This window comes from Monodon monoceros, unplaced genomic scaffold, assembly GCF_005190385.1.
Source record: "Monodon monoceros isolate NGI ecotype Baffin Bay Population unplaced genomic scaffold, NGI_Narwhal_1 Super_Scaffold_7, whole genome shotgun sequence".
NCBI classification, from domain to species: domain Eukaryota; kingdom Metazoa; phylum Chordata; class Mammalia; order Artiodactyla; family Monodontidae; genus Monodon; species Monodon monoceros.
The window spans coordinates 102,933,335-102,952,147 of NW_021703784.1; the positions used below are offsets into that span (position 1 = coordinate 102,933,335).

The window sequence follows — 18,813 nt, forward strand, 5'->3', positions numbered from 1 at the left end:
TGGAAGGAAGAAATTAAATTATATTTCTCCCTTTAAACTGAAGATTTTTTAACCACAAAGTTACTTAGGCCATATATTTAGCTGGTTTTTAAAAATAATACTTAGGAATTGCTGACTGACCTCAAAGCATTCACAGTAATTCTTAAGGCAGCCTGACCTCTTGCAATTACATCCTTTGTTGTGTCGAGGCTTAACGTCTCCCAATTGTCCTTTCCCAATTTTTTGTTGGAAAGCTTCCGGATTTCTATCAAGACATGCCTAAGACAGAAAATGCAAAACTCCATCAGGATATATTTTATTACTTAGAAATAATGTTCAGTGCAAAGTACCTGGCTTGCCCGACGAGCAGTGTGCCTCATCTCACATCGTTGAGGAAGTGCGTCACCCCCCCATTTCATTTTAATTCATTTGAACACTTAAAGGTAGAAAATTTATGGACAGTAAAGATGTGATGAAAATCATTGTGTCCATGTGGACACATTTCCTTCCTGCATCTCTTGTACTTCTTTTCCTGAGATAGTTGGGACCACGGTACTCTGATACCAGCTCACATTTGCTAAATGTGCACTGTGTTCCACTTTCTGTGTGATTTATACGCGTTCTCTCATTTAATCCTCACAGCAACCTTGTGGAGGAACACTACCGCTGTTCTTGCTGTCTGCCGGATGAAGAAACTGAGGCACTGAGAGGTCAGATGACAGCGACCAAGTGATGGAATCCGGTTCCAGTCCCTGTGCTCACATCCAGCCCCGGTTCTCAACCACCAGGTGCCTTTCTCATACATCACGCTCGGCTTTTTATCGTGCTTTGTTTGTTTGACTCTTCTACCTGTCTGCTACCTATCTAGACTATTTTCAATGACAAGGTGAGGCCGTGCTCTTTATAAAGCTGTGCTGGAGCAACGTGGAAGGCACAGCGGCAGCCCCCGTCCTCCCTCTCCCCTCACAGGTGAGCAGTGGGTATCCGGTCGGCACCAGAGCCCTGGAGGTCCCCATGGCTGCAGAAGGGCCTTTGCAGTGAGGCTGCTGTGTTTGTGTGCTTTTACTTTTTACTGCAGCACGAGGGATGGTGGACCGTGATGAATCTGAGCATGTGTGAGCCCCGTGCGACCCCCACCCAGACCAGGTCAGAGGACAGTCCAGCCCACCCATGCCGAGGTCCCTCATGACTCCTCCCCATTAACACACCCCTGAGGGAACCTCTATTCTGACTGGGATTGCTTTAATTTTGCCTGTTCTGGAACTACATCTAAGTGGAACCATTTGGTGTGTATTCTTTTCCATCTGGCTTCTTTCATCAGCACCGTGTGAGATTCTCTGGGCTGTGGCACAGAGCTGTGGGTCTTTGTTTTTCATTGATGTGTGTCACCCATTAGATGATACACCCCGACAGATCTATCCATTCTACCACTGAGCACACGGATTGTTTCCAGTTTGGGGCTATTATGAATAAAACTGCTGTGAACATTTTTGTACAAGCCTCTGGTAGACATGTACACTCATTTCTAGGGGCTCTGTCTTTAGGAATGAACTGCTGGATCACAGCACACACAAAGGTTTAGCTTTAGTAACTATTGCCAAACAATTTTCCAAAGTGCTGGTACCAATTTACATCCCTACCAGCAACGCATGAGAATTCCAACACTTTTTTTTTAAATAAATTTATTTATTTATGTTTGGCTGCATTGGGTCTTCATTGTTGTGCATGGGCTTTCCCTTGTTGCAGAGCACAGGCTCTAGGCACATGGGCTTCAGTAGCTGTGGCTTGTGGGCTCTAGAGCGCAGGCTCAGTAGTTGTGGTGCGTGGGCTGAGTTGTTCCGTGGCATGTGGGATCTTCCCGGACCAGGGCTCGAACCCGTGTTCCCTGCATTAGCAGGTGGATTCTTAACCACTGCGCCACCAGGGAAGTCCCCCAACACTTTTCAAATAGAAGTTTTTATACTTTTAATTGCAGACAGTATCCTTTACCCCTGAAGAAAAGGCTACTATACTGAAGCTTAGATGCAATTGAAACTGTGGATCTGCCTGTATCAAAATTGATATTTTCAACTGATTTATCTATAATTCAAGAGGCAAGTTAAAGTATTTTAGAAAAAATAAACAGACCAACCATGGCACAGTAGGAGAGCCTCAAGTCCACAGGGGATGCCCCTCAGTTTCCCTGGGTAGGTGAGAGGGCACCAAGACGTGGCCCGAGCAGGTGGGCTGTGCTCCCTTCTCTGGTAATCTTTTGTGCCCACGGGAAGGGATGAAAACTGCCTCTAATGCATTTAGCCTTTAGCAGGTGGCCTGCGGGGCTCTCCAAGGTGCTGTCTGCCCCTAGATTCTCCCTTCACCGGGAAGCCAAGGAGAATAAAAATCAGTCTAAGTAACGATGGCCGAGAGCTTTCACCCAACTTTCTTCACACAGTGGACCATCTCCGCCTTTTCAGGCTACACTCTTTGAACTCAGGCTTATCTGCTGCATAACACAATCCAAATTTCTAAACCTCAAATCAAGACAACGTGGAGGAGGACGCTCTACGGAGGCCGAGAAGGAGAGAAATGGGGACGCGGGCCGTGTGTCTGGGCCTTCGGGCGTTGGCGGGCGGGTGCCGGGGCTTCACCTCCAAGGCCGATCCTCAGGGAAGCCGCCGGGTCACGGCCGAGTTGATCGAGCACCTGGAGCGGCTAGCGCTTGTGGACTTCGGCAGCCAAGAGGCCGTGGCACGGCTGGAGAGAGCCATCGCCTTCGCCGACCGGCTCCGCGCCGTGGACACGGACCGGGTGGAGCCTAAAGAGTCAGTTCTGGAGGACAGATGTCTGTACCTGAGATCCGACAATGTGGTAGAAGGCAACTGTGCTGAAGAACTACAAAACTCCCACCGAGGTGTGAAGGAGTATTTTGTGGCTCCCGCAGGTAATATCTCTTGGCCAAAGCTGGATGAAAAAGAGCCCTTCTCACACCGCTGAGTAGCTATTCTGGGAAGGGGTGCCCTCTAAAAATGTGGAAGTGCAATGACTATTTTGTTATGAACACTAATGTTCCCACTTCCTTCAGTCACCTGAAAAAAGTGATGGTTAGGTATCTTTTAGTAACTAACTCTTTTGAAGACAGAATTGGGAAAGATCTAGCCAAAATAAGGCAGAGTCCCTGATGCCAATGGAAGTAGAAGGTATTGCCAGTTTCCAAGGAAATGGATCAAATGTACTCACAGGCTTTTCTGTACGGAAGACTTTATCCCCTCCCCAAAAGACTGTCTACCGAACTGCATTTAAGTGAGTTTTTCTATTCATTGTAACTGTTAGGCATTGTATCTGATCACTGTGTGACAACCTGAGTTGTCCTTTTCAGTTGCTGCTTCCAGTGACTTGAGCAGCCTTTTATCTTTACTGAACACACTTAAATTTGTTCTTGGGTACCCACTTTGTTCCAAGCAGAGGGCTGACTTTCTGCTAAGGTTAGGAGGCAGCTTTGGGAGGTGGTGGATATGTTTATGGCCTTCATGGTTGTGATTTCATGTGTGTATACTTAACCCCGAACTCACTGAGTTGTATACATTAAATGTACAGCTTTTTACAGGTCAACTGTATTTCAATAAAGTGGTTAAAAAAAAAAAAAAGACAATGTGGATACTTCCATGCTCTTAAACCAGACCCTTCTGGGACCCTGCTGCCCCCATGAAGCCCTCCCATGCTGGTGGAGAATAAAGGTCTTTCTCCAGCTGCCACTCTCACAACAGCCCCTGGTCATGGTCAATACCGCCACCTTCAGGCATAGAGTCCTATTTAATGTATACTCTTCAACACTTCGGGTTTTCCCAATACTGAAATTAGAAATCTGAGGAGATCGTTTTTGTGAATATCCCATGCACTTTTAAATGCTTTCAGAATGTGCGTATTTAATGGAAATTTGTTACCTTAATGGCCTCAAACCGCTCCATTTCATGATGTAAATTGTTGCAACAATTATTACAATTGCAGTTGTTGCAAAAGTCCCCGCTTGCAAAGCAATCACAGTACCTGTGAATAAAACAACACAGTGTGTCAAAGGCACCGCTGCGAGTAGTTAAAAACAAGCGTGCACACACCTACAGGGAGAGAGCTGGTCACACGCCAAGTCAACACAACTTTTAGTTACGCGATTCTCCTCTTTATGTGAAAATTAGATCCACTGGGATGATGCTTTCCAGTGACCAACACAGGAGAGAGAGACTCGTTAAAAATCATTGGTTTCATAAAATAGGCATGTGCAGAGTAAACAATTTCCTGGGCAGTGTCCGCTGGCGTCCACTGTCTCCTGCCCCTAATGCCCGCCGCCCTTCTCCCAGGAACACCGTAAGCTGGTGAGCAGAGGGCCACTTTCCCACCAACCATCCCAACCCGGCTGAAAGTGAGCTCGCCTCTCGGCCAGGCCCCGCCTACGAGAAAAAACCAAGGGACCTAGAGGCGGACCCTGGCCCAGGCTTTGTGTCACTTTCATTCCACGTCAGTGGTGGAGAAAGGAGGCATGACTGGGTCAGAAACACGGGTGTGACACGGCTGCTGTCACACTGTGATAATACATGTCGTCCACGAGCAGAGTCCACAGGACAGCGTGCTGAGTAGACCCTGTTCCAGCACCTGCCCCTGGGATCCTGGAGTCAGACGGGCAGTGCCCGGCAGTTCAAGGGCAGTGCCGAGCACCTTCTCTGCTGCGTTTCCCTTGAAGACCTCTCAGCGTTTATGACTGTGAACCGCTTTACATGCTCTCGTAGGAGCCTGCTCTTGTGCTGTGCGACAGAGGCCCTAATAGGCCTGAGGTTTACACCTTTTCAGTATGGGCGGGGGCAAGACACTTTCCTCAACTCCTGTAAAAATTCATGTAAAATATCCTGCTTGTAACCTGCGCCCTCGAGAGCCTTTGGGAGGCTCATCAGCCACTCCACGGCCTCAGCTTGTGACTAGAGAAGACCCACAGCGTTCTCTTCCGAGAGCATGATTCATGGAAAAGAGCTTCAAATGCAGGTCTAACATCAGCTCTGCTACTGGCTCCCCATGTTATCTGATCCAGGTTATCAGTCAGCGTCTGGAGGCAGGAAGCCCTGGCACCTGACCTCCCGGGCTCGCAGGGTTGCTGAGGGAAGGCCTGGCGTGCTTCCCGCATAGCAGGTGCCTCTGGCAGAGTGCTGAACGAATGCAGGAGGGCCTCTGCGTCTGGCTATATGGTGGACTAGATGTTTGCAGAAACCTTCCTGTTACAGAGTTCCTGAACACAATTCTTTTAACATTATTATTATTTTTTTAACATTTATTATTTTAATATTTTTAAATAATGTGTCAAAATGCATGTCAAACCAAGAGGAGAGTAAAGGAGATTGTCAGATGTGAAAAGATAAGGAACTGTGAAGCCAGACAGGTGAGTTCTGTAGCTGCCAAGTGTTGTCCTGGGCCCTCTGCAGGTCCTAGGGATCAAATGGGCCACTCCTGCAGGAGACAGGAGACAAAGTCTGAGCTACAGAAGGTGGGGGTTGGATCAAAAAAAACCCATATAAAGTGTGAATCCTTGAAAGGCCACCTCCCCACAAATCTACTTCACAGAAGGAGAGCGTGGAGACACAGCACTGTCTGAGACACAGGCAGAGAACAAGGGGAAAATGTGAGAGTTTTTCCTGACCACTAGGATGGACAGAAGGGAGCGGAGACAATTACAGAAGATTCGGAGGCTGGAAAACAGAGGGGAGAGAGTTAATGGACAGCAGATTCAAGAACACTGAAACCTGAGCTAGCAAGAGAGAGTGGAGAAGCAGCTCTGAAGGCACGAATGGGTGGTAGGTACCAGGCTGCTCTGAAGTGGGGTGAAGGTGGCTGAAATTCTATTTAGGAGGTAGGGGGTCCCCAGGCTCCTTCCCTTCCAGTACCTGACTGCTCCTCCACCACCATGGCAAGAGACTGAAATTACTCTCTGGGGTAAAACAATTGAGGACTGGGGTATTCTAAAGAACAAAAGGGGGGAAAGGTGAATCTGAGACCCCCAGGTTTTTCTACTCAGCCCTTAGAATTCTAGCAGGAGATTGGAAAGGCCTTCTCTGAGGACCCACTAGCCCAAGAGAAAATACAGAGAGTCTGACATTGAGATTCCCCGATAAGTGGCTTGGTAAGATCACCCTACGGTGGAGCCACAGGCAGCAAGCTCCCACCAACGTACCAAGAGCCCCCTCCCTTCTGCCTTGTTCTTAACCATGAGCAGAGTGGCAGGCAAAGACCTGCAGACATTTTAGGGACTCATCCGATATGAAAGACAGAGGCCTAAAGAAACAGACCCTGAAGGGAAAAGAAAAGGGGGCGGGGGACAAGGGGGTATCAATAGCCTTGGAAAGATTAAGAAAAGTTATTGTATCCAGGAAACAAGAACACGATGCTAAAAAACACTCAGAGTACAAAAAATACATTATGTAAAATAAAAAAGTAATCACAGGGATGAAAAACTTAACAGAAGATAAGAAAACAGAACACACATACAAAAAAGTAGAAAACAATAGAGAAAGACGAATGTAGAGGAGCATCAGAGGGTCCAACACTTATGTAAAAAATAAGGGTTCCAGAAAGACAGAATTTTAAGAATGAAGGGGAGAAAGTAAGTCAAGAACATTTCCCAGCGCTAAGGGGCATGGGTTCCCAGAGTGAAAGGGACTGCCAAATGGCCAGAACAAGACACCTCTCACCAAATTTCAGAGCACGGGGCGCAAAGAGAAGCTCCCACAAGGTTCTAGAAAGAATAAAATAGGTTTCATACCAAGGGCAAGAAAAAAGTTCATAGCAATACTGGAATCTAGAAGAAAATGCAGCAAAGCCTTCAAATTTTTAAAGGAAAATTCCACTAGTTGAAGGTGGAAATCCCATTGTCCATCCAAAATGATCATGTCAGTGAGAGGACAGACTACGACATCTTTAGACACATACGGTCTGAAAACATTCTCTCCCATCACTCTTGCTCGGGAAGCTACTGGAGGACGTGCTGCACCAAAATGATGCGGTGAATCAAATGAGGAAGATAATGGAATCCAGGAGCCAGGGGCTCAAACCTGAGGAAGAAGCAAAGGAAACCCTGGGCCTGATGCTGGAGGGAGGGTCCAAGAGAACCGTGCAGCAGGCCTGGAAACCAACCACTCAAGAGCAGGGCAGTGACGGCTGCAGGAAAGGCTTCCTCCAGACCAACTCACTGAGTACCTAGTGTGTTGGAGCACGTTGAGAGAACAGTTACACAAGCGGAGGAGAGTTAAGGGTTAAGTTAGTGTTAGGTGCCTTAGAAAACTGCGTACTGACTCAAGGGGAAAGGTAAAGAAGTGCAGGAAGAAAATTAATCAAGGCTCAGCAGTGAGTAGTGTTTTCATAGTCATAAAAAATAAATACTACTGATCCAACCAAGTACATCTGATGTCTGGGAACAGGACATGTGTGTGTTGGGAGGGGGGTTACGTGTGAGTAGCAAGAGGGAAGAGAGCTAAATCCACATCTTTCATGGCACAAATATAAGAGATCATGCCCAAACTGAAAAGCCAAGAAGTAGCAACACAAGCACGTTATTTAGATTTATGGAGGCAAATATTAAAAGATTTGGTTAAGGGCTAAAAGTTCCTGGGGATCAGAAAATAAGGAACAATTGCCAGGGAACTACATTTTTTTTTGTCGTAAGCCTTGTATAACTATTTGGCTCTTTATGTGCATGTGAGCTGGATAAAAATAATAACTAAATGAAAAGTCAGAAAGGATAAACTGAAAGATAAAGAAATTAGATCCAGATTCAGCATAAAAAGACAAAAAAGTTAAAAATATGGAAGAGAGATTAAAAGAAATTGTTGCTAGTTAGAGGGGCTCACGTATGTCTGATTCGCATTACAGAAGGACAGAAAAGAGAAAATGGAAGACAGGTATATTTGGAGTGAGGATATCTCTGAGTTTTCCAGAACTGTTGAAAGTTGCGGATCCTCAGATTTCAGAAAACTAATGAACCCCAAAAAGGCAAAGAAAAAGAAAAATTGAAGACAAAATTGTAAAAAGACCAGAAGAAAAGACATTACCTAGACTAACCACTCACTTCATGTTAGAAATAGCGGAAAACAGTAGAATACCTTCGAAGCACCGAGAGAAAAACTGACAATCTAGAATTTTATACCTAGTCAAACTACGCTTACTCACCAAGGTCCAAGCTAGGCATATTTCTTTTCTTGCACCCACACCTTGCTGGGTGCTTTTATTTATTAATGCTGTCCCCTCTACTTTTTAAAACTTTATGTTGAAGATTTGTAGCTGTGTATCACCGAACACTCATTTTCTTCTTCCCCAAACATCAAGAGAGGGTCTCTACGCTTGCTGCTTATCCTTCCTCATCTCCTATTCTTTCTTTAACCTACTGCGCTCGGACCATCTTCTCCATCCCCCTAACTCTCAAACAACCTCCTTAACCAGAAAGGCAAGGACCTCTTCACTGCATTTACCTCTCAGCAGTGTGTGACACAATTATGCTCCAGAACCACATTCCCCACTTCCTATCAGACATTTCCACCCTATCAGACATTTCCACCTCCAACTCAGGGTGTCCACACCTTAACTCCTCACCTTCACCTTCAGCCCTCACTGTGCTCACTCTGTAGTCTCTCTCTGCATTCATGGTGTCCATCCACCCAGTAACATGACCCCTGAGTCATTTCTGACGATTACCTTTCTCTCTTTTCTCACATCCAAGGGGTTAACCAAGTCTACTGATTCTGGCTCAGAAATGTCTTTGCTAATTTTATTCTTGATACAAGTAAATCACATTTGTTGTAGTTTTTAAAAATGTAAATAAGCAAAAAGGAAAAATTACAATCACCCAGAATCCCACTCCTAGAGATGATCGTTTGGCAAATACATTTCAGAGTTTTTCTGTAAAACTATACATATTAAAATAAATACATGTTGTTTGGTTACATATAATATATTAAAAAAAAGATCATATTCTATACCCTGTTTCAATGTGCTTTTATTATGTAACAATGTCAGTAATCAATGTGACAGCTTGCTTTCATTACTTATCAATATAATGTTATGAGTGTTAATATTACATGTAAATAGATTTACATGCCATTTTAATGACTGAACAATACCCCATTCTATAGTGGCATCATAATTTAGTTAATAATTCCCCTTATACTGAACATTCAGATTATCTTATATATTTTGGAATAATGAACAATACTACACAAGTGGCACTGGCCTCCTTCCTGTTCCGAGAACCGTGTACCCTCTCTCTCTTGCCACAGGGCCTTGGCACCTGCTGCTTCCTCTGCCTAGGACACTCTTATCAACCCACTTTCAGTCTACCTCTGCCCCCTCATCCAACACCCCCCTTGTCCTCTGGGAAGCTTTCCTGGCTGTCATACCTGGTCAGCTCCCCCCGTCACCCTCTGCCCATTGCTGCTCCTCTCCACCATGACCTCCACGTGTGTGATTGTTCTATCCGTGTCTGTCTCCCCCACTAGACTGTGAGTGCTGAGAGGGCAGGGACCATAACCCTCTTGCTCATTTCTGTCTTCCCTATTCCTGAAATCACAGGCATTCAAAAATACTTTGTGGAATGAATAAATGATGAGTGGAAAAACTGCTACAATGCGTATGTTTGAAATGTCTCTTAAATCTGTGGATTTTTTCTTCATTGCTACCATCTCTGCCCTAGTTCAGGTCATCATCATCTTTTGTCTATACTGTTGTGATAGCCTCCTAACTTTCAACTTCCTCCACTTTGCCGTCAGGGCTAATTTCCTAAAACATGTATCAGGCAAAAAGAAGCAAAGAAAAAGCGGTAATCAGAAAACACAAAAGTGGTATTGTGTATTTCTGGTGGGAATGTAAAATGGTGCAGTCACTGTGAAAACCCGTAAGGTGTTTCCTGAAAAAGTTAAACATAGAATTACCATATAATCTAGCAATTCCACTTCTAGGTATACACCTAAAAGAAATGAAAGCAGGGACTCAAGCAGATACCTGCACACCCATGTTCATAGGCAGCATTATTCACAACAGTCAAAAGGCAGAAACAACCCAAGTGTCCATCAACAGATGAATGGATAAACACGCGTGGTCTGTACATACACTGGAATATTATTCAGCCTGAAAAAAAATAAAGTACTGATACATGCTGCAACATGGATGAACCCTGAAAACATCATGCTAGTGAAAGAAGCCAGACTCAAAAGGACAAATACTGTATGAAACCACTTACATGAGGTGCCTGGAATATGAAAACTAAGAGACAGGAAGTAGAACAGAGGTTACCAGGGGTTGGGGCAAGGGGGTCATGGAAAGCTACGTGATGTGTACAGAGTTTCTACTTGGGATGATGAAAAGGTTCTGGAAACGGATAATGATGGTTGCACAGCATCGTGACTGTAATTAATGTCACTGAATTATACATTTAAAAATGGTTAAAATGGTAAATTTCATGTTTTGCATATTTTACCACGATTTTAAAAAGCAAAAGGTGCAGAGAGCATGCGTGAAATGTTGCCATTTTACTGGGGAAAGAAAAGAACTTCAATAAATAAATTTTAAGACTTCAGAGGGAGACGCAAGAGGGAGGAGATATGCGGATATATGTATATGTGCAGCTGATTCACTTCGTTATAAAGCAGAAACTAACACACCCTTGTAAAGCATTTACACTCCAATAAACATGTTAAAAAAAAAGCCTTCAAAAAAAGGTGGTACAAATAATTCCACGTATACCAATAATGAGACAAAGAATGCAAATGGATTTTTAAAGTCTATTAAAACATGGATTATTAGATTTGCTTTTTAAAAAGCCAACTATATTTAGATTACAGGAGACACACCTAAAACATAACTACCACACAGAAAGTATGAACATAAAGGGATGTTACGAGCACAACCTGCTAATACTAACCAAAGAAAATGTGGTATAGCAACATTAATATGAAACCAAAAAAAAACCAAATATAAAGCAAAAAGCAGTAGGTTACAGAGATATATTTAACAGTCGTTGGAATAATTCACAAAAAAGATATAACAATCATGAATTTGTATAACCCTTCACTATAGACTCAAAATATACAAACCAAAATGGAATTATAAGGGAAAAATAAGCAAATTCACAATCACAGTGAGAGGTCTCAATGCACTTTTATCAAAAACAGATAAATCACTCAAAATTTAATAAGCATTTAGCAGGTTTAAAAAACAAAATTAACAAACTGGAGCTAATGGATAGTAAATGTATCTAACAAATAGAGAATATACATTTTTAAGTTAATATAGAATATTTTAAAAATCGATCAAACATTAAGTCATAAGGAAGTCTTCATTAATTTCAAAGCATTGATATCATATAGACCATATTATCTTACCACATTATAATTAAACATAAAAATTAACAACAAAAATGTTGCTTAAAATATATATATATACATACACATATATGCATACATACATGTCTGGATACTTTGAAATGTACACCTAAATAAGTCATGAGGTGAAGAGAACATTATAATGAAAATTACAAAATATTTTGAGTGAATGACTATGAAAGTAGCACATAACTCTTGGAGGATGTAGCAAAGCAGTACCTACAGGCAATTTATAGTTTTACATGCATTTCCTCAAAAATCAAAAAAGACTGGAAATAAATAAGCATTTAACACAAAAAGCTAGCAAAACAAGAGAGTAAAATAATAAAGGTATGAGGGAGAAAATAGTAAAGAGTAAAAGTCACTGTATTTCTGAAATAGGAAACAGAAAGACTAGCAAGAATTGACCGCCTGGAGGGGTGGGATGTGGGGGTGGGAGGGAGGGAGACGCAAGAGGGAAGAGATATGGGAACGTATGTATATGTATAACTGATTCATTTTGTTGTAAAGCAAAAACTAACACACCATTGTAAAGCAATTATACTCCAACAAAGATGTAAAAAAAAAAAAAAAGAAAGACTAGCAAGAAAATCAATAAAACCAAAAGTTGGTGCTCTGAAATGACTGACAAAACAGACAAACCTCTCATGAGACTGACTGAGGAGGAGAAAAGGTACAAATAAACAATAGCAGAAATTAAAATTAGAAAAAGTTAAAGGCTATAACTACAGATACAGAGATAATTTTTTAAATAATAAAAGAATATATGAACAGGGATATATTAATAGACTTGAAAATTTAAAGAAATCAACAATTTTCAAGAAAAAATAAAATAACAAAATGAACTCAAAAAGAAACACAAACTTAGAGAGAGCAATAAGTACTAAATAAAATGAATGAGTAATCCATCTCATACCTCCACTCCAGCCACCAAAGACGCCAGCCCAGAAAGCTTTACGCACAAAGTTTAAACCAACTTCAGAGAACTAGTAAGTCCTACTTTGCCCAAACCTTTTCAGAGGCTAGAGTAAAAGAAGAGAGTCCAGTGGGAATGGGCAAGACTGCTAATGCATTTTATTAGGCAATTCAGCACTAAAACAAAAACCAAAGAAAATATGAGAAAGGAAAAGTACAGATCTATCTCACTCATGAAAAAGATACAAAAATCCTAAGCAACATATTGAAAACTAAATCTTGCAGTACATACAGAAGATAACATTAGTACGTCATGATCATATTGGGTTTAATCCCTGGTCTACAAGGGTGGATGACCATTAGAAAATGTTGTAATAGATCAAACTGTAAGATTAAAAGAGGAAAACAATCTGATCATTTCAATGAATGCAGGCAAAAAGGCTTTGATAAAATCACCACTCATTTATAATAAGAATTTAAAAAGAAAACCTCTTAGGAAACCAGGCATAGAAGGACACTTCCTTAGCTCGAAGTGGGCATGTGGCAGAGAAGGACCCAGCCTCCCCTTACTCTGCCCCTTGCCAGCAACTCTGGTTGAGCATGTGGTCAACTCGGCTCAATTTCCACTCCGCTTCCCAGCTTCCTACCCGGTATGGTCTGACCACATGACTAGGTTCTGGCCAAAGGGGTACGAGTGGAAATGACTGTGGCAGTTTCTGGTTACGCCTTGGAAGGTAAGGAGTGTGCCTTCGCTCTCCTCTTCTTCTTCCCCAGTGGGTGGAATGCAAATGTGAGGGTGGCAGCCGGGGCAGGCTTCTAAGCCCACAGAACCGAACCACTCACCTGAGGATGGCAGAGCAGCTGATAAAGGAGGTGGAGACACTGATACTGATCAGCTGTCCCAGAGCCCTGAAATGGTTGTCATTTAGAGTCTTTGAAAGAGTGTCTAAGCACGTCTTCTACCTACTACAGAGCGTCTCTCAAAAACCTCCAGCAAATATCTTATTTCGGGCAGGGTAAGGGAATTTTAGAAGTGTTTCTATTAAAATCAGGAGCAAGGCGATGCCAGCACCAGCACTTCCCTTTGTCACCGCGCTGAGGTCCGAGCTAAGACTATAAGGCAAGGAAAAGGATGAGATAGGAAAGATACCATGGTCCTTCTCTGCAGGCAAGATGACTGTTTAAATACAAAGGTGGAGGAAATTCACAGGTGAATCACTACAACTAAGAAGCGGGATCCATGCAAGGAGCAGGATTAAGAACCCAGAACCACACCCACATGTGTACTTCAGACCTTGACAGCTGACAGGGAACACACTGCAGTTCGTGGGGGACCATATTACGGTTCTGCAATAAGTGGTGCTAGAAAATTAATTGTACCTATGGAAAAAAATAATTAGATTCCTACCTAATGCCACTCAGAAAAATCCATTTCAGGTGCAATAAGGCCTCAATGACAAAAAGCAAACCTTTAAAACTTTTAGAAATAGTCTAATGACACATCTGTGTAACCTTGGGATATGGACAGATTTCTTAAACAGGGCACAAAAAGGCAATAATAATAAAGACATGTAAAAAAACTAATAAAGACACGTGATAATTTTGACTACATTAAATTTAAAACTTCTGTTCATCAAAAGTCACTGCTCACCTTCAGCCATACGTACTGAGGGCCCAGTAGACATCGACCTCTTGCTAGACACTGGTGATACAGTCGTAAATAAGACACAGTCCTCCTTGTCATAAGACTTACAGTCCTGCTCTCTCTTGGGGTTAGAATGAGGGTCAGACAGGGTCGAAAACCCATGTCTAGGGCCGGGGTATACACCTTGGCCCCCAGCCAAACTTCCACTCCCTTCTACTACTTATGTGGGCTTCCCCTCCACGCAAAATTGCTTTCCTCTCCTAGTAGGCTCAGACTGGTCTGCTCCTGTTGGTAACAGCGATAGTGGCAGCCACAAGAAGAGAGCTGGAAAAGCATCACCCTCTCTGGTCTCAGGCTCCCCTGCTTGATGGGTCAGTCAAGACAGAGGTAAGGGTTCCAAGTGTTCAGCGGAAGAAAATCTGACTGCCTGCAGTTTGATGAATGAGAGTGGATGGTGGCCTTTCAGGGCATGCCTCATTCCTGCGGGTTACGCTCTGTCACCGGCGCCGTCTGCAGTCTAGGTATGCTCGTGCAAGGTATTTGTACTGTCCCCCTTCTTCAGTCTACTCTCACCATTGCCCAGGAAACCACACCTACAGCCATCACTTGAGGTTTGGCGGCCCCTCTGTTGGCTGTGAAATACCAAGTGAGCACCATCTGTTAAAGATGCTATCCTTGAGGTACAGACTGTTTCAGTGCTGGCAGGCTGGCAACATTCCAGCACTCTGTGGGTAATCTTACTCTGTCACCTAACGAGAAGGTGATAATACTGTCAAGAAAATACCTGCAATACCCCGTGGTACAGTCACTTCTGACAAGCACATTGTATCCTAGAATTAGCTGTAGTGTTTGAAAAGATTTGAGATGATATATATTCGAAACTCATTCTTCATTCATTGGCACCCTGACAAATCCCCAGCTAGGAACACTTGAAAACATTGGAATAAATATTTGAAACGTTTTAGATGCATATTTGAGCTGGTAAAAAAAATTAAAGAAATGCCTCAGAGACCAAAAAATGAAAGAGAAGCAAACACTCAGCGGGGTAAGCTAAAGCTGAAGCCTGCAGCTATCTTAGGGCTCTGCTGATCCCAACAACCAAAGGCTTTGGTTTTAACTGTTACAGGGAGGAAGAGCGGGGGACGACAACAACCATAATAATGGCAAACAGAACATTTACAATATGCCAGGCATTGCTCTAAGTGCTTTATACACTCACACATGTGTTTACATATATTTAATATATTTACATACATTAATGCTCAAGGCATGGGATCAGCTCCAAGATCTACACATAAAGCTGGAACGGTAGAAGGTCTGTACCCAGTGGAAGAGTGAACTAGGAAAAGTGCCCTGCAAAAGAAAGGGCAAGAAAAATGCATGTGGGCATTGACTTGAGAGGAGGGGGCTCACTTGGGTTTGAGACCTGAATTCATATTAACTGTGTGGCCTAAAAAAAAAAAGTCTTAGCCAAAAATTTTAGGTTGTCCAAATTGAAAGGGCCACCAAGTCCCAAGTAGAAACAAACTCAAACTTTCTCTGAAGAAATGTACTCTCAAGCCAACCTCAAAGAATTCCCACATATAAAGTTCCAGTGATTATAATTCTCTCTCTCTCTCTCTCTCTCTCTCTCACACACACACACACACACAGAAAATCACAAAATGCATGAGGTAACAAGCCATAATGAGTGAAAGATCGAGAGAAGAAACAAACACCAGAATCAGATAAGCAGAGACTTTAATATTAGAATTATAAGCTATAGAATATAAATTAAGTATTTATTATTCTAAAATATAAAAGAAGGGATCAAAAGTATAAGTAAGGAACAAGAGACTATAAAAAAATGACCATCCAGATTTGACCTTCTACTCCACAGAATTCTGGTTAATTCATTCTAGTTAATTAATTAATCCAAGTAACCAGAGGCAGAGGCAAAGGCCATTTGAAGAAGCAATATTGGAGACTACCCAATCTATGATTAAAATCTTGATTTAGATTTGATTAGGGTGAAAAATTAGATAGTATAACTTCTCCCAACAAGTCCCACCCAGTATCTCAGCAAAAATTGAGTTGGAATGGAAGATGCTTAAAAAATTGAGTTTGGATTTGTTTAAAGTCGATACATGAAAGGGCTAATTAAAACTGCCATGGAAAAACCCTATACTCATAACATAAAGCCAATTCCTTCCTTCAGCGTGCTCGTGAAAGAGGAGAGCCCTTTCTCCACTCCACTGCAGAGGGTTCCTTATCACTCTATGAAATTATTGTCCAAAGGTTCAGAATTTAACACATGTCACTGCCTGTATCAAAAAACATCCTGATACAAAAGTGGGTTACAATCAGTGTTTTAATAACCTAATCATGATGCAGTAAATCAATGTTTAAAATGCATAAAAATTAAGAAAATCATTTCCCACAGTGATGGAAAGGTAGACATGAGCTACTTATAAAATCTTAAAATCAATTTTTAATAATCGATAAATTTTCAATAAAATAATCACAAAACATTTATCTACTTTAAGTTTACATCAACACCATTTTAATTACACAGATTAACTTTATCATTTAAAAATAATTCTCAGCTGTTTTTGGCTAGTGGAACAACGACTAAGGGTCGGAGCCCATGATTTCAGGCTTCGAGCCTAATCTGCAAAGGCACGACACAGGGCGGCCCTATTGGCAAAGGGCCGAGGGCAGAGGGGGCCCCTCCTCTCCCACAGCAAGAAGGCAATAGGCAGCCTTTCCAGACGTGGGAGCAAACCTGAGAAAGCCTGAAAACAGGAGCCGCTAAAATGGTAGCGTCTAGGGAGGAGTCCAGAGAGGGGGGAGGCGGAGCAGGGCACTAGGGCTTCCCATCATAACCAGACGTGGTCACTGACTTTTACCCACGCGTACGTATCACTTCGATTTCTAAAACATACAATGACGTGTTTTCCTCTTTATTAATGGCCAATTAGTAGTAATCATTCTTAACCTTTATCCAGGAGAGACTCCCGAATAAAGTAGGACAAATGCACTCCAAGAAAATTAGATTCCATTGCCTTGAACGTGGCTTAGCTGTGGGGAGTAAAGAGCTAAAGGAAGCCAGTGGTGATGCTTGCTAGCGAAGCAGGCAATGGTGAACCCACCCCTGACTTGCTCCAGTGCGAGTGCCTGTGGCACACTGAGAGACAGAGTGGTGTTGCCGCCAGCACCAGTTCACGGGTCTCTCCAAGAAGCTCCGCAGGGGTACATTTGCCCATTCCTTGGCCTTTCCAAAAGCAGTATTTCCAGAGATAATTGGTTTCTCAGTGACAGACTGATACCAACCAAACCGCGATGCACTGCTCAGAATGCTGTGTGTTAATTTATGGTGGAAATAACAACCCCCCCGGTGCCCATAACGTTTGCAGCCTCTACCCAGGGCCCCCTGCTCCTCGGGATGGAGCTACTGAGGAAGCTAAACGGCGGCACTGAGTGTGGTAACAGAGGCGCAGAGCCACGGGGCACAACGGGAGGGTGCAAGCCCCCCGGCACATGGCACACAGCACACAGCACATCTCTGGAGAAGGCCGCACCCGTGGCCCCCAGCGACACTGCCTCCCTTCCCTGGACAGCACTGGAAACGCTCTGAGCCTCCTTTTCCTTTGTTCCAGTGCTGACTGAGCCCCCTTGTGATGATAAATTCTTTCTTTAGTGTGTCAGTCACCGATTAATCTGGAAAGCTGCCTCTAGGCAGGAAGCTCTTTCTTGGGCTTTTCCATTATGAGGTAATCAATAAGTTAAACCCTTCCTGGAGACTCATCTTATCTCCACGTCCTTAAGAGTTACCTCATTCTGTCCCCGGTCATAGTCCACACCTTGCTCTAGGCTTCATGGGTTAATCACGGGCTCCCCAGTCGCCAACCCAGCCAGCAGCTTGGCAGCCCCTGTCCACAGGAAGCCGCGCCCACCCCCGGCTCTGTCCACTCTAGACTCTACCACCTTGTCCTCCACCACATCAGAAGTTCCTCTGGGCCAGCCACTCTGGCTTGACAGTGTCGTGTGGTCCGGGCTTTGCCCTCTGCTCTCCTTCCTCCTCACCCAGCTGCATTTTTAGAGCTCCTGATCAGTGGTCTCGTGGCGTTTCCAACGTTCAGACAGGTACAGGCCTCGCATTCACAGACTAAACCAATGACAACTCAGTATTCACATACAGTCAACCCTAGATTTCAACATTAACTTTAAAAAATCAGATTTTTTCTCCGTTTTGTTTTGTGAACCAAGTTTCATGGACTTCTGGATTTTTAGCCACGTCTGCACCCCCACATCACTGTCCCATCACTGGAGCTCTCAGTGACTTCAGCAGAAGCTCTGCAATGGAAAAATCACGTGGAGATGGTGGCTAGGGTTGTTAGACATCGGGCGAGGCGGCATCTCCCGTTCCATCACGTAACAAAGCTAGGCAGGCACTCAGGGCAGAAAGCAGCAGCCCAGAGCAGAGGCTGAGAGCGGCAGACCACACCAGTGAGAGTCTCCACGTGACAGGGTGGGGAAGGGGGCTCGAGCGCACGGTGCCGTCAGTCGGGGTGGCTGGTCCGCTTCCTATTTCAGCCACACCATCCACCCCGGCCCATGATTCTGCTTCACAACCTGCCCTACCACGCTGCTGAGCGAGCCTCCAGGGAGCTGGCATCCCTGGGGGAGAATGTTTCTAAGAGGAATTCAATATAGAGTAAACCAATTCATCAAACTTTTAAAAACTAGGAGGTGGAAATGTTACAGTTAATGCTCAACAAGGATGCCGTGTTTAGCACTTGTCTGGGGCGCTAAACAATGTAAACCTAAATCCAAGAAAATCACACCACTTGAGGTCCTTTCCTAGGTTAGTTGGTCAAGATAACACCAAAAGATCCCCACCAGGTTTATGCA

The 18,813-nt window shown here is 43.5% G+C and overlaps 1 protein-coding gene and 1 pseudogene across 1 annotated transcript in view; one reads left to right on the forward strand and one right to left on the reverse strand.

Moving 5' to 3' along the window:
• The window catches only part of TESMIN (testis expressed metallothionein like protein), a 37,849-nt gene that overhangs the window by 3,318 nt on the left and 15,718 nt on the right, over positions 1 to 18,813 (reverse strand). Inside the window, exons 7-8 of the mRNA XM_029209422.1 lie at positions 3,900 to 4,002; positions 121 to 258 (exon numbers count right to left, since the gene is read on the reverse strand). Of these exons, the coding sequence (XP_029065255.1) occupies positions 121 to 258; positions 3,900 to 4,002 (241 nt within the window). The remainder of the gene's footprint in view (positions 1 to 120; positions 259 to 3,899; positions 4,003 to 18,813) is intronic.
• LOC114887207 lies at positions 2,545 to 2,952 on the forward strand (annotated as a pseudogene).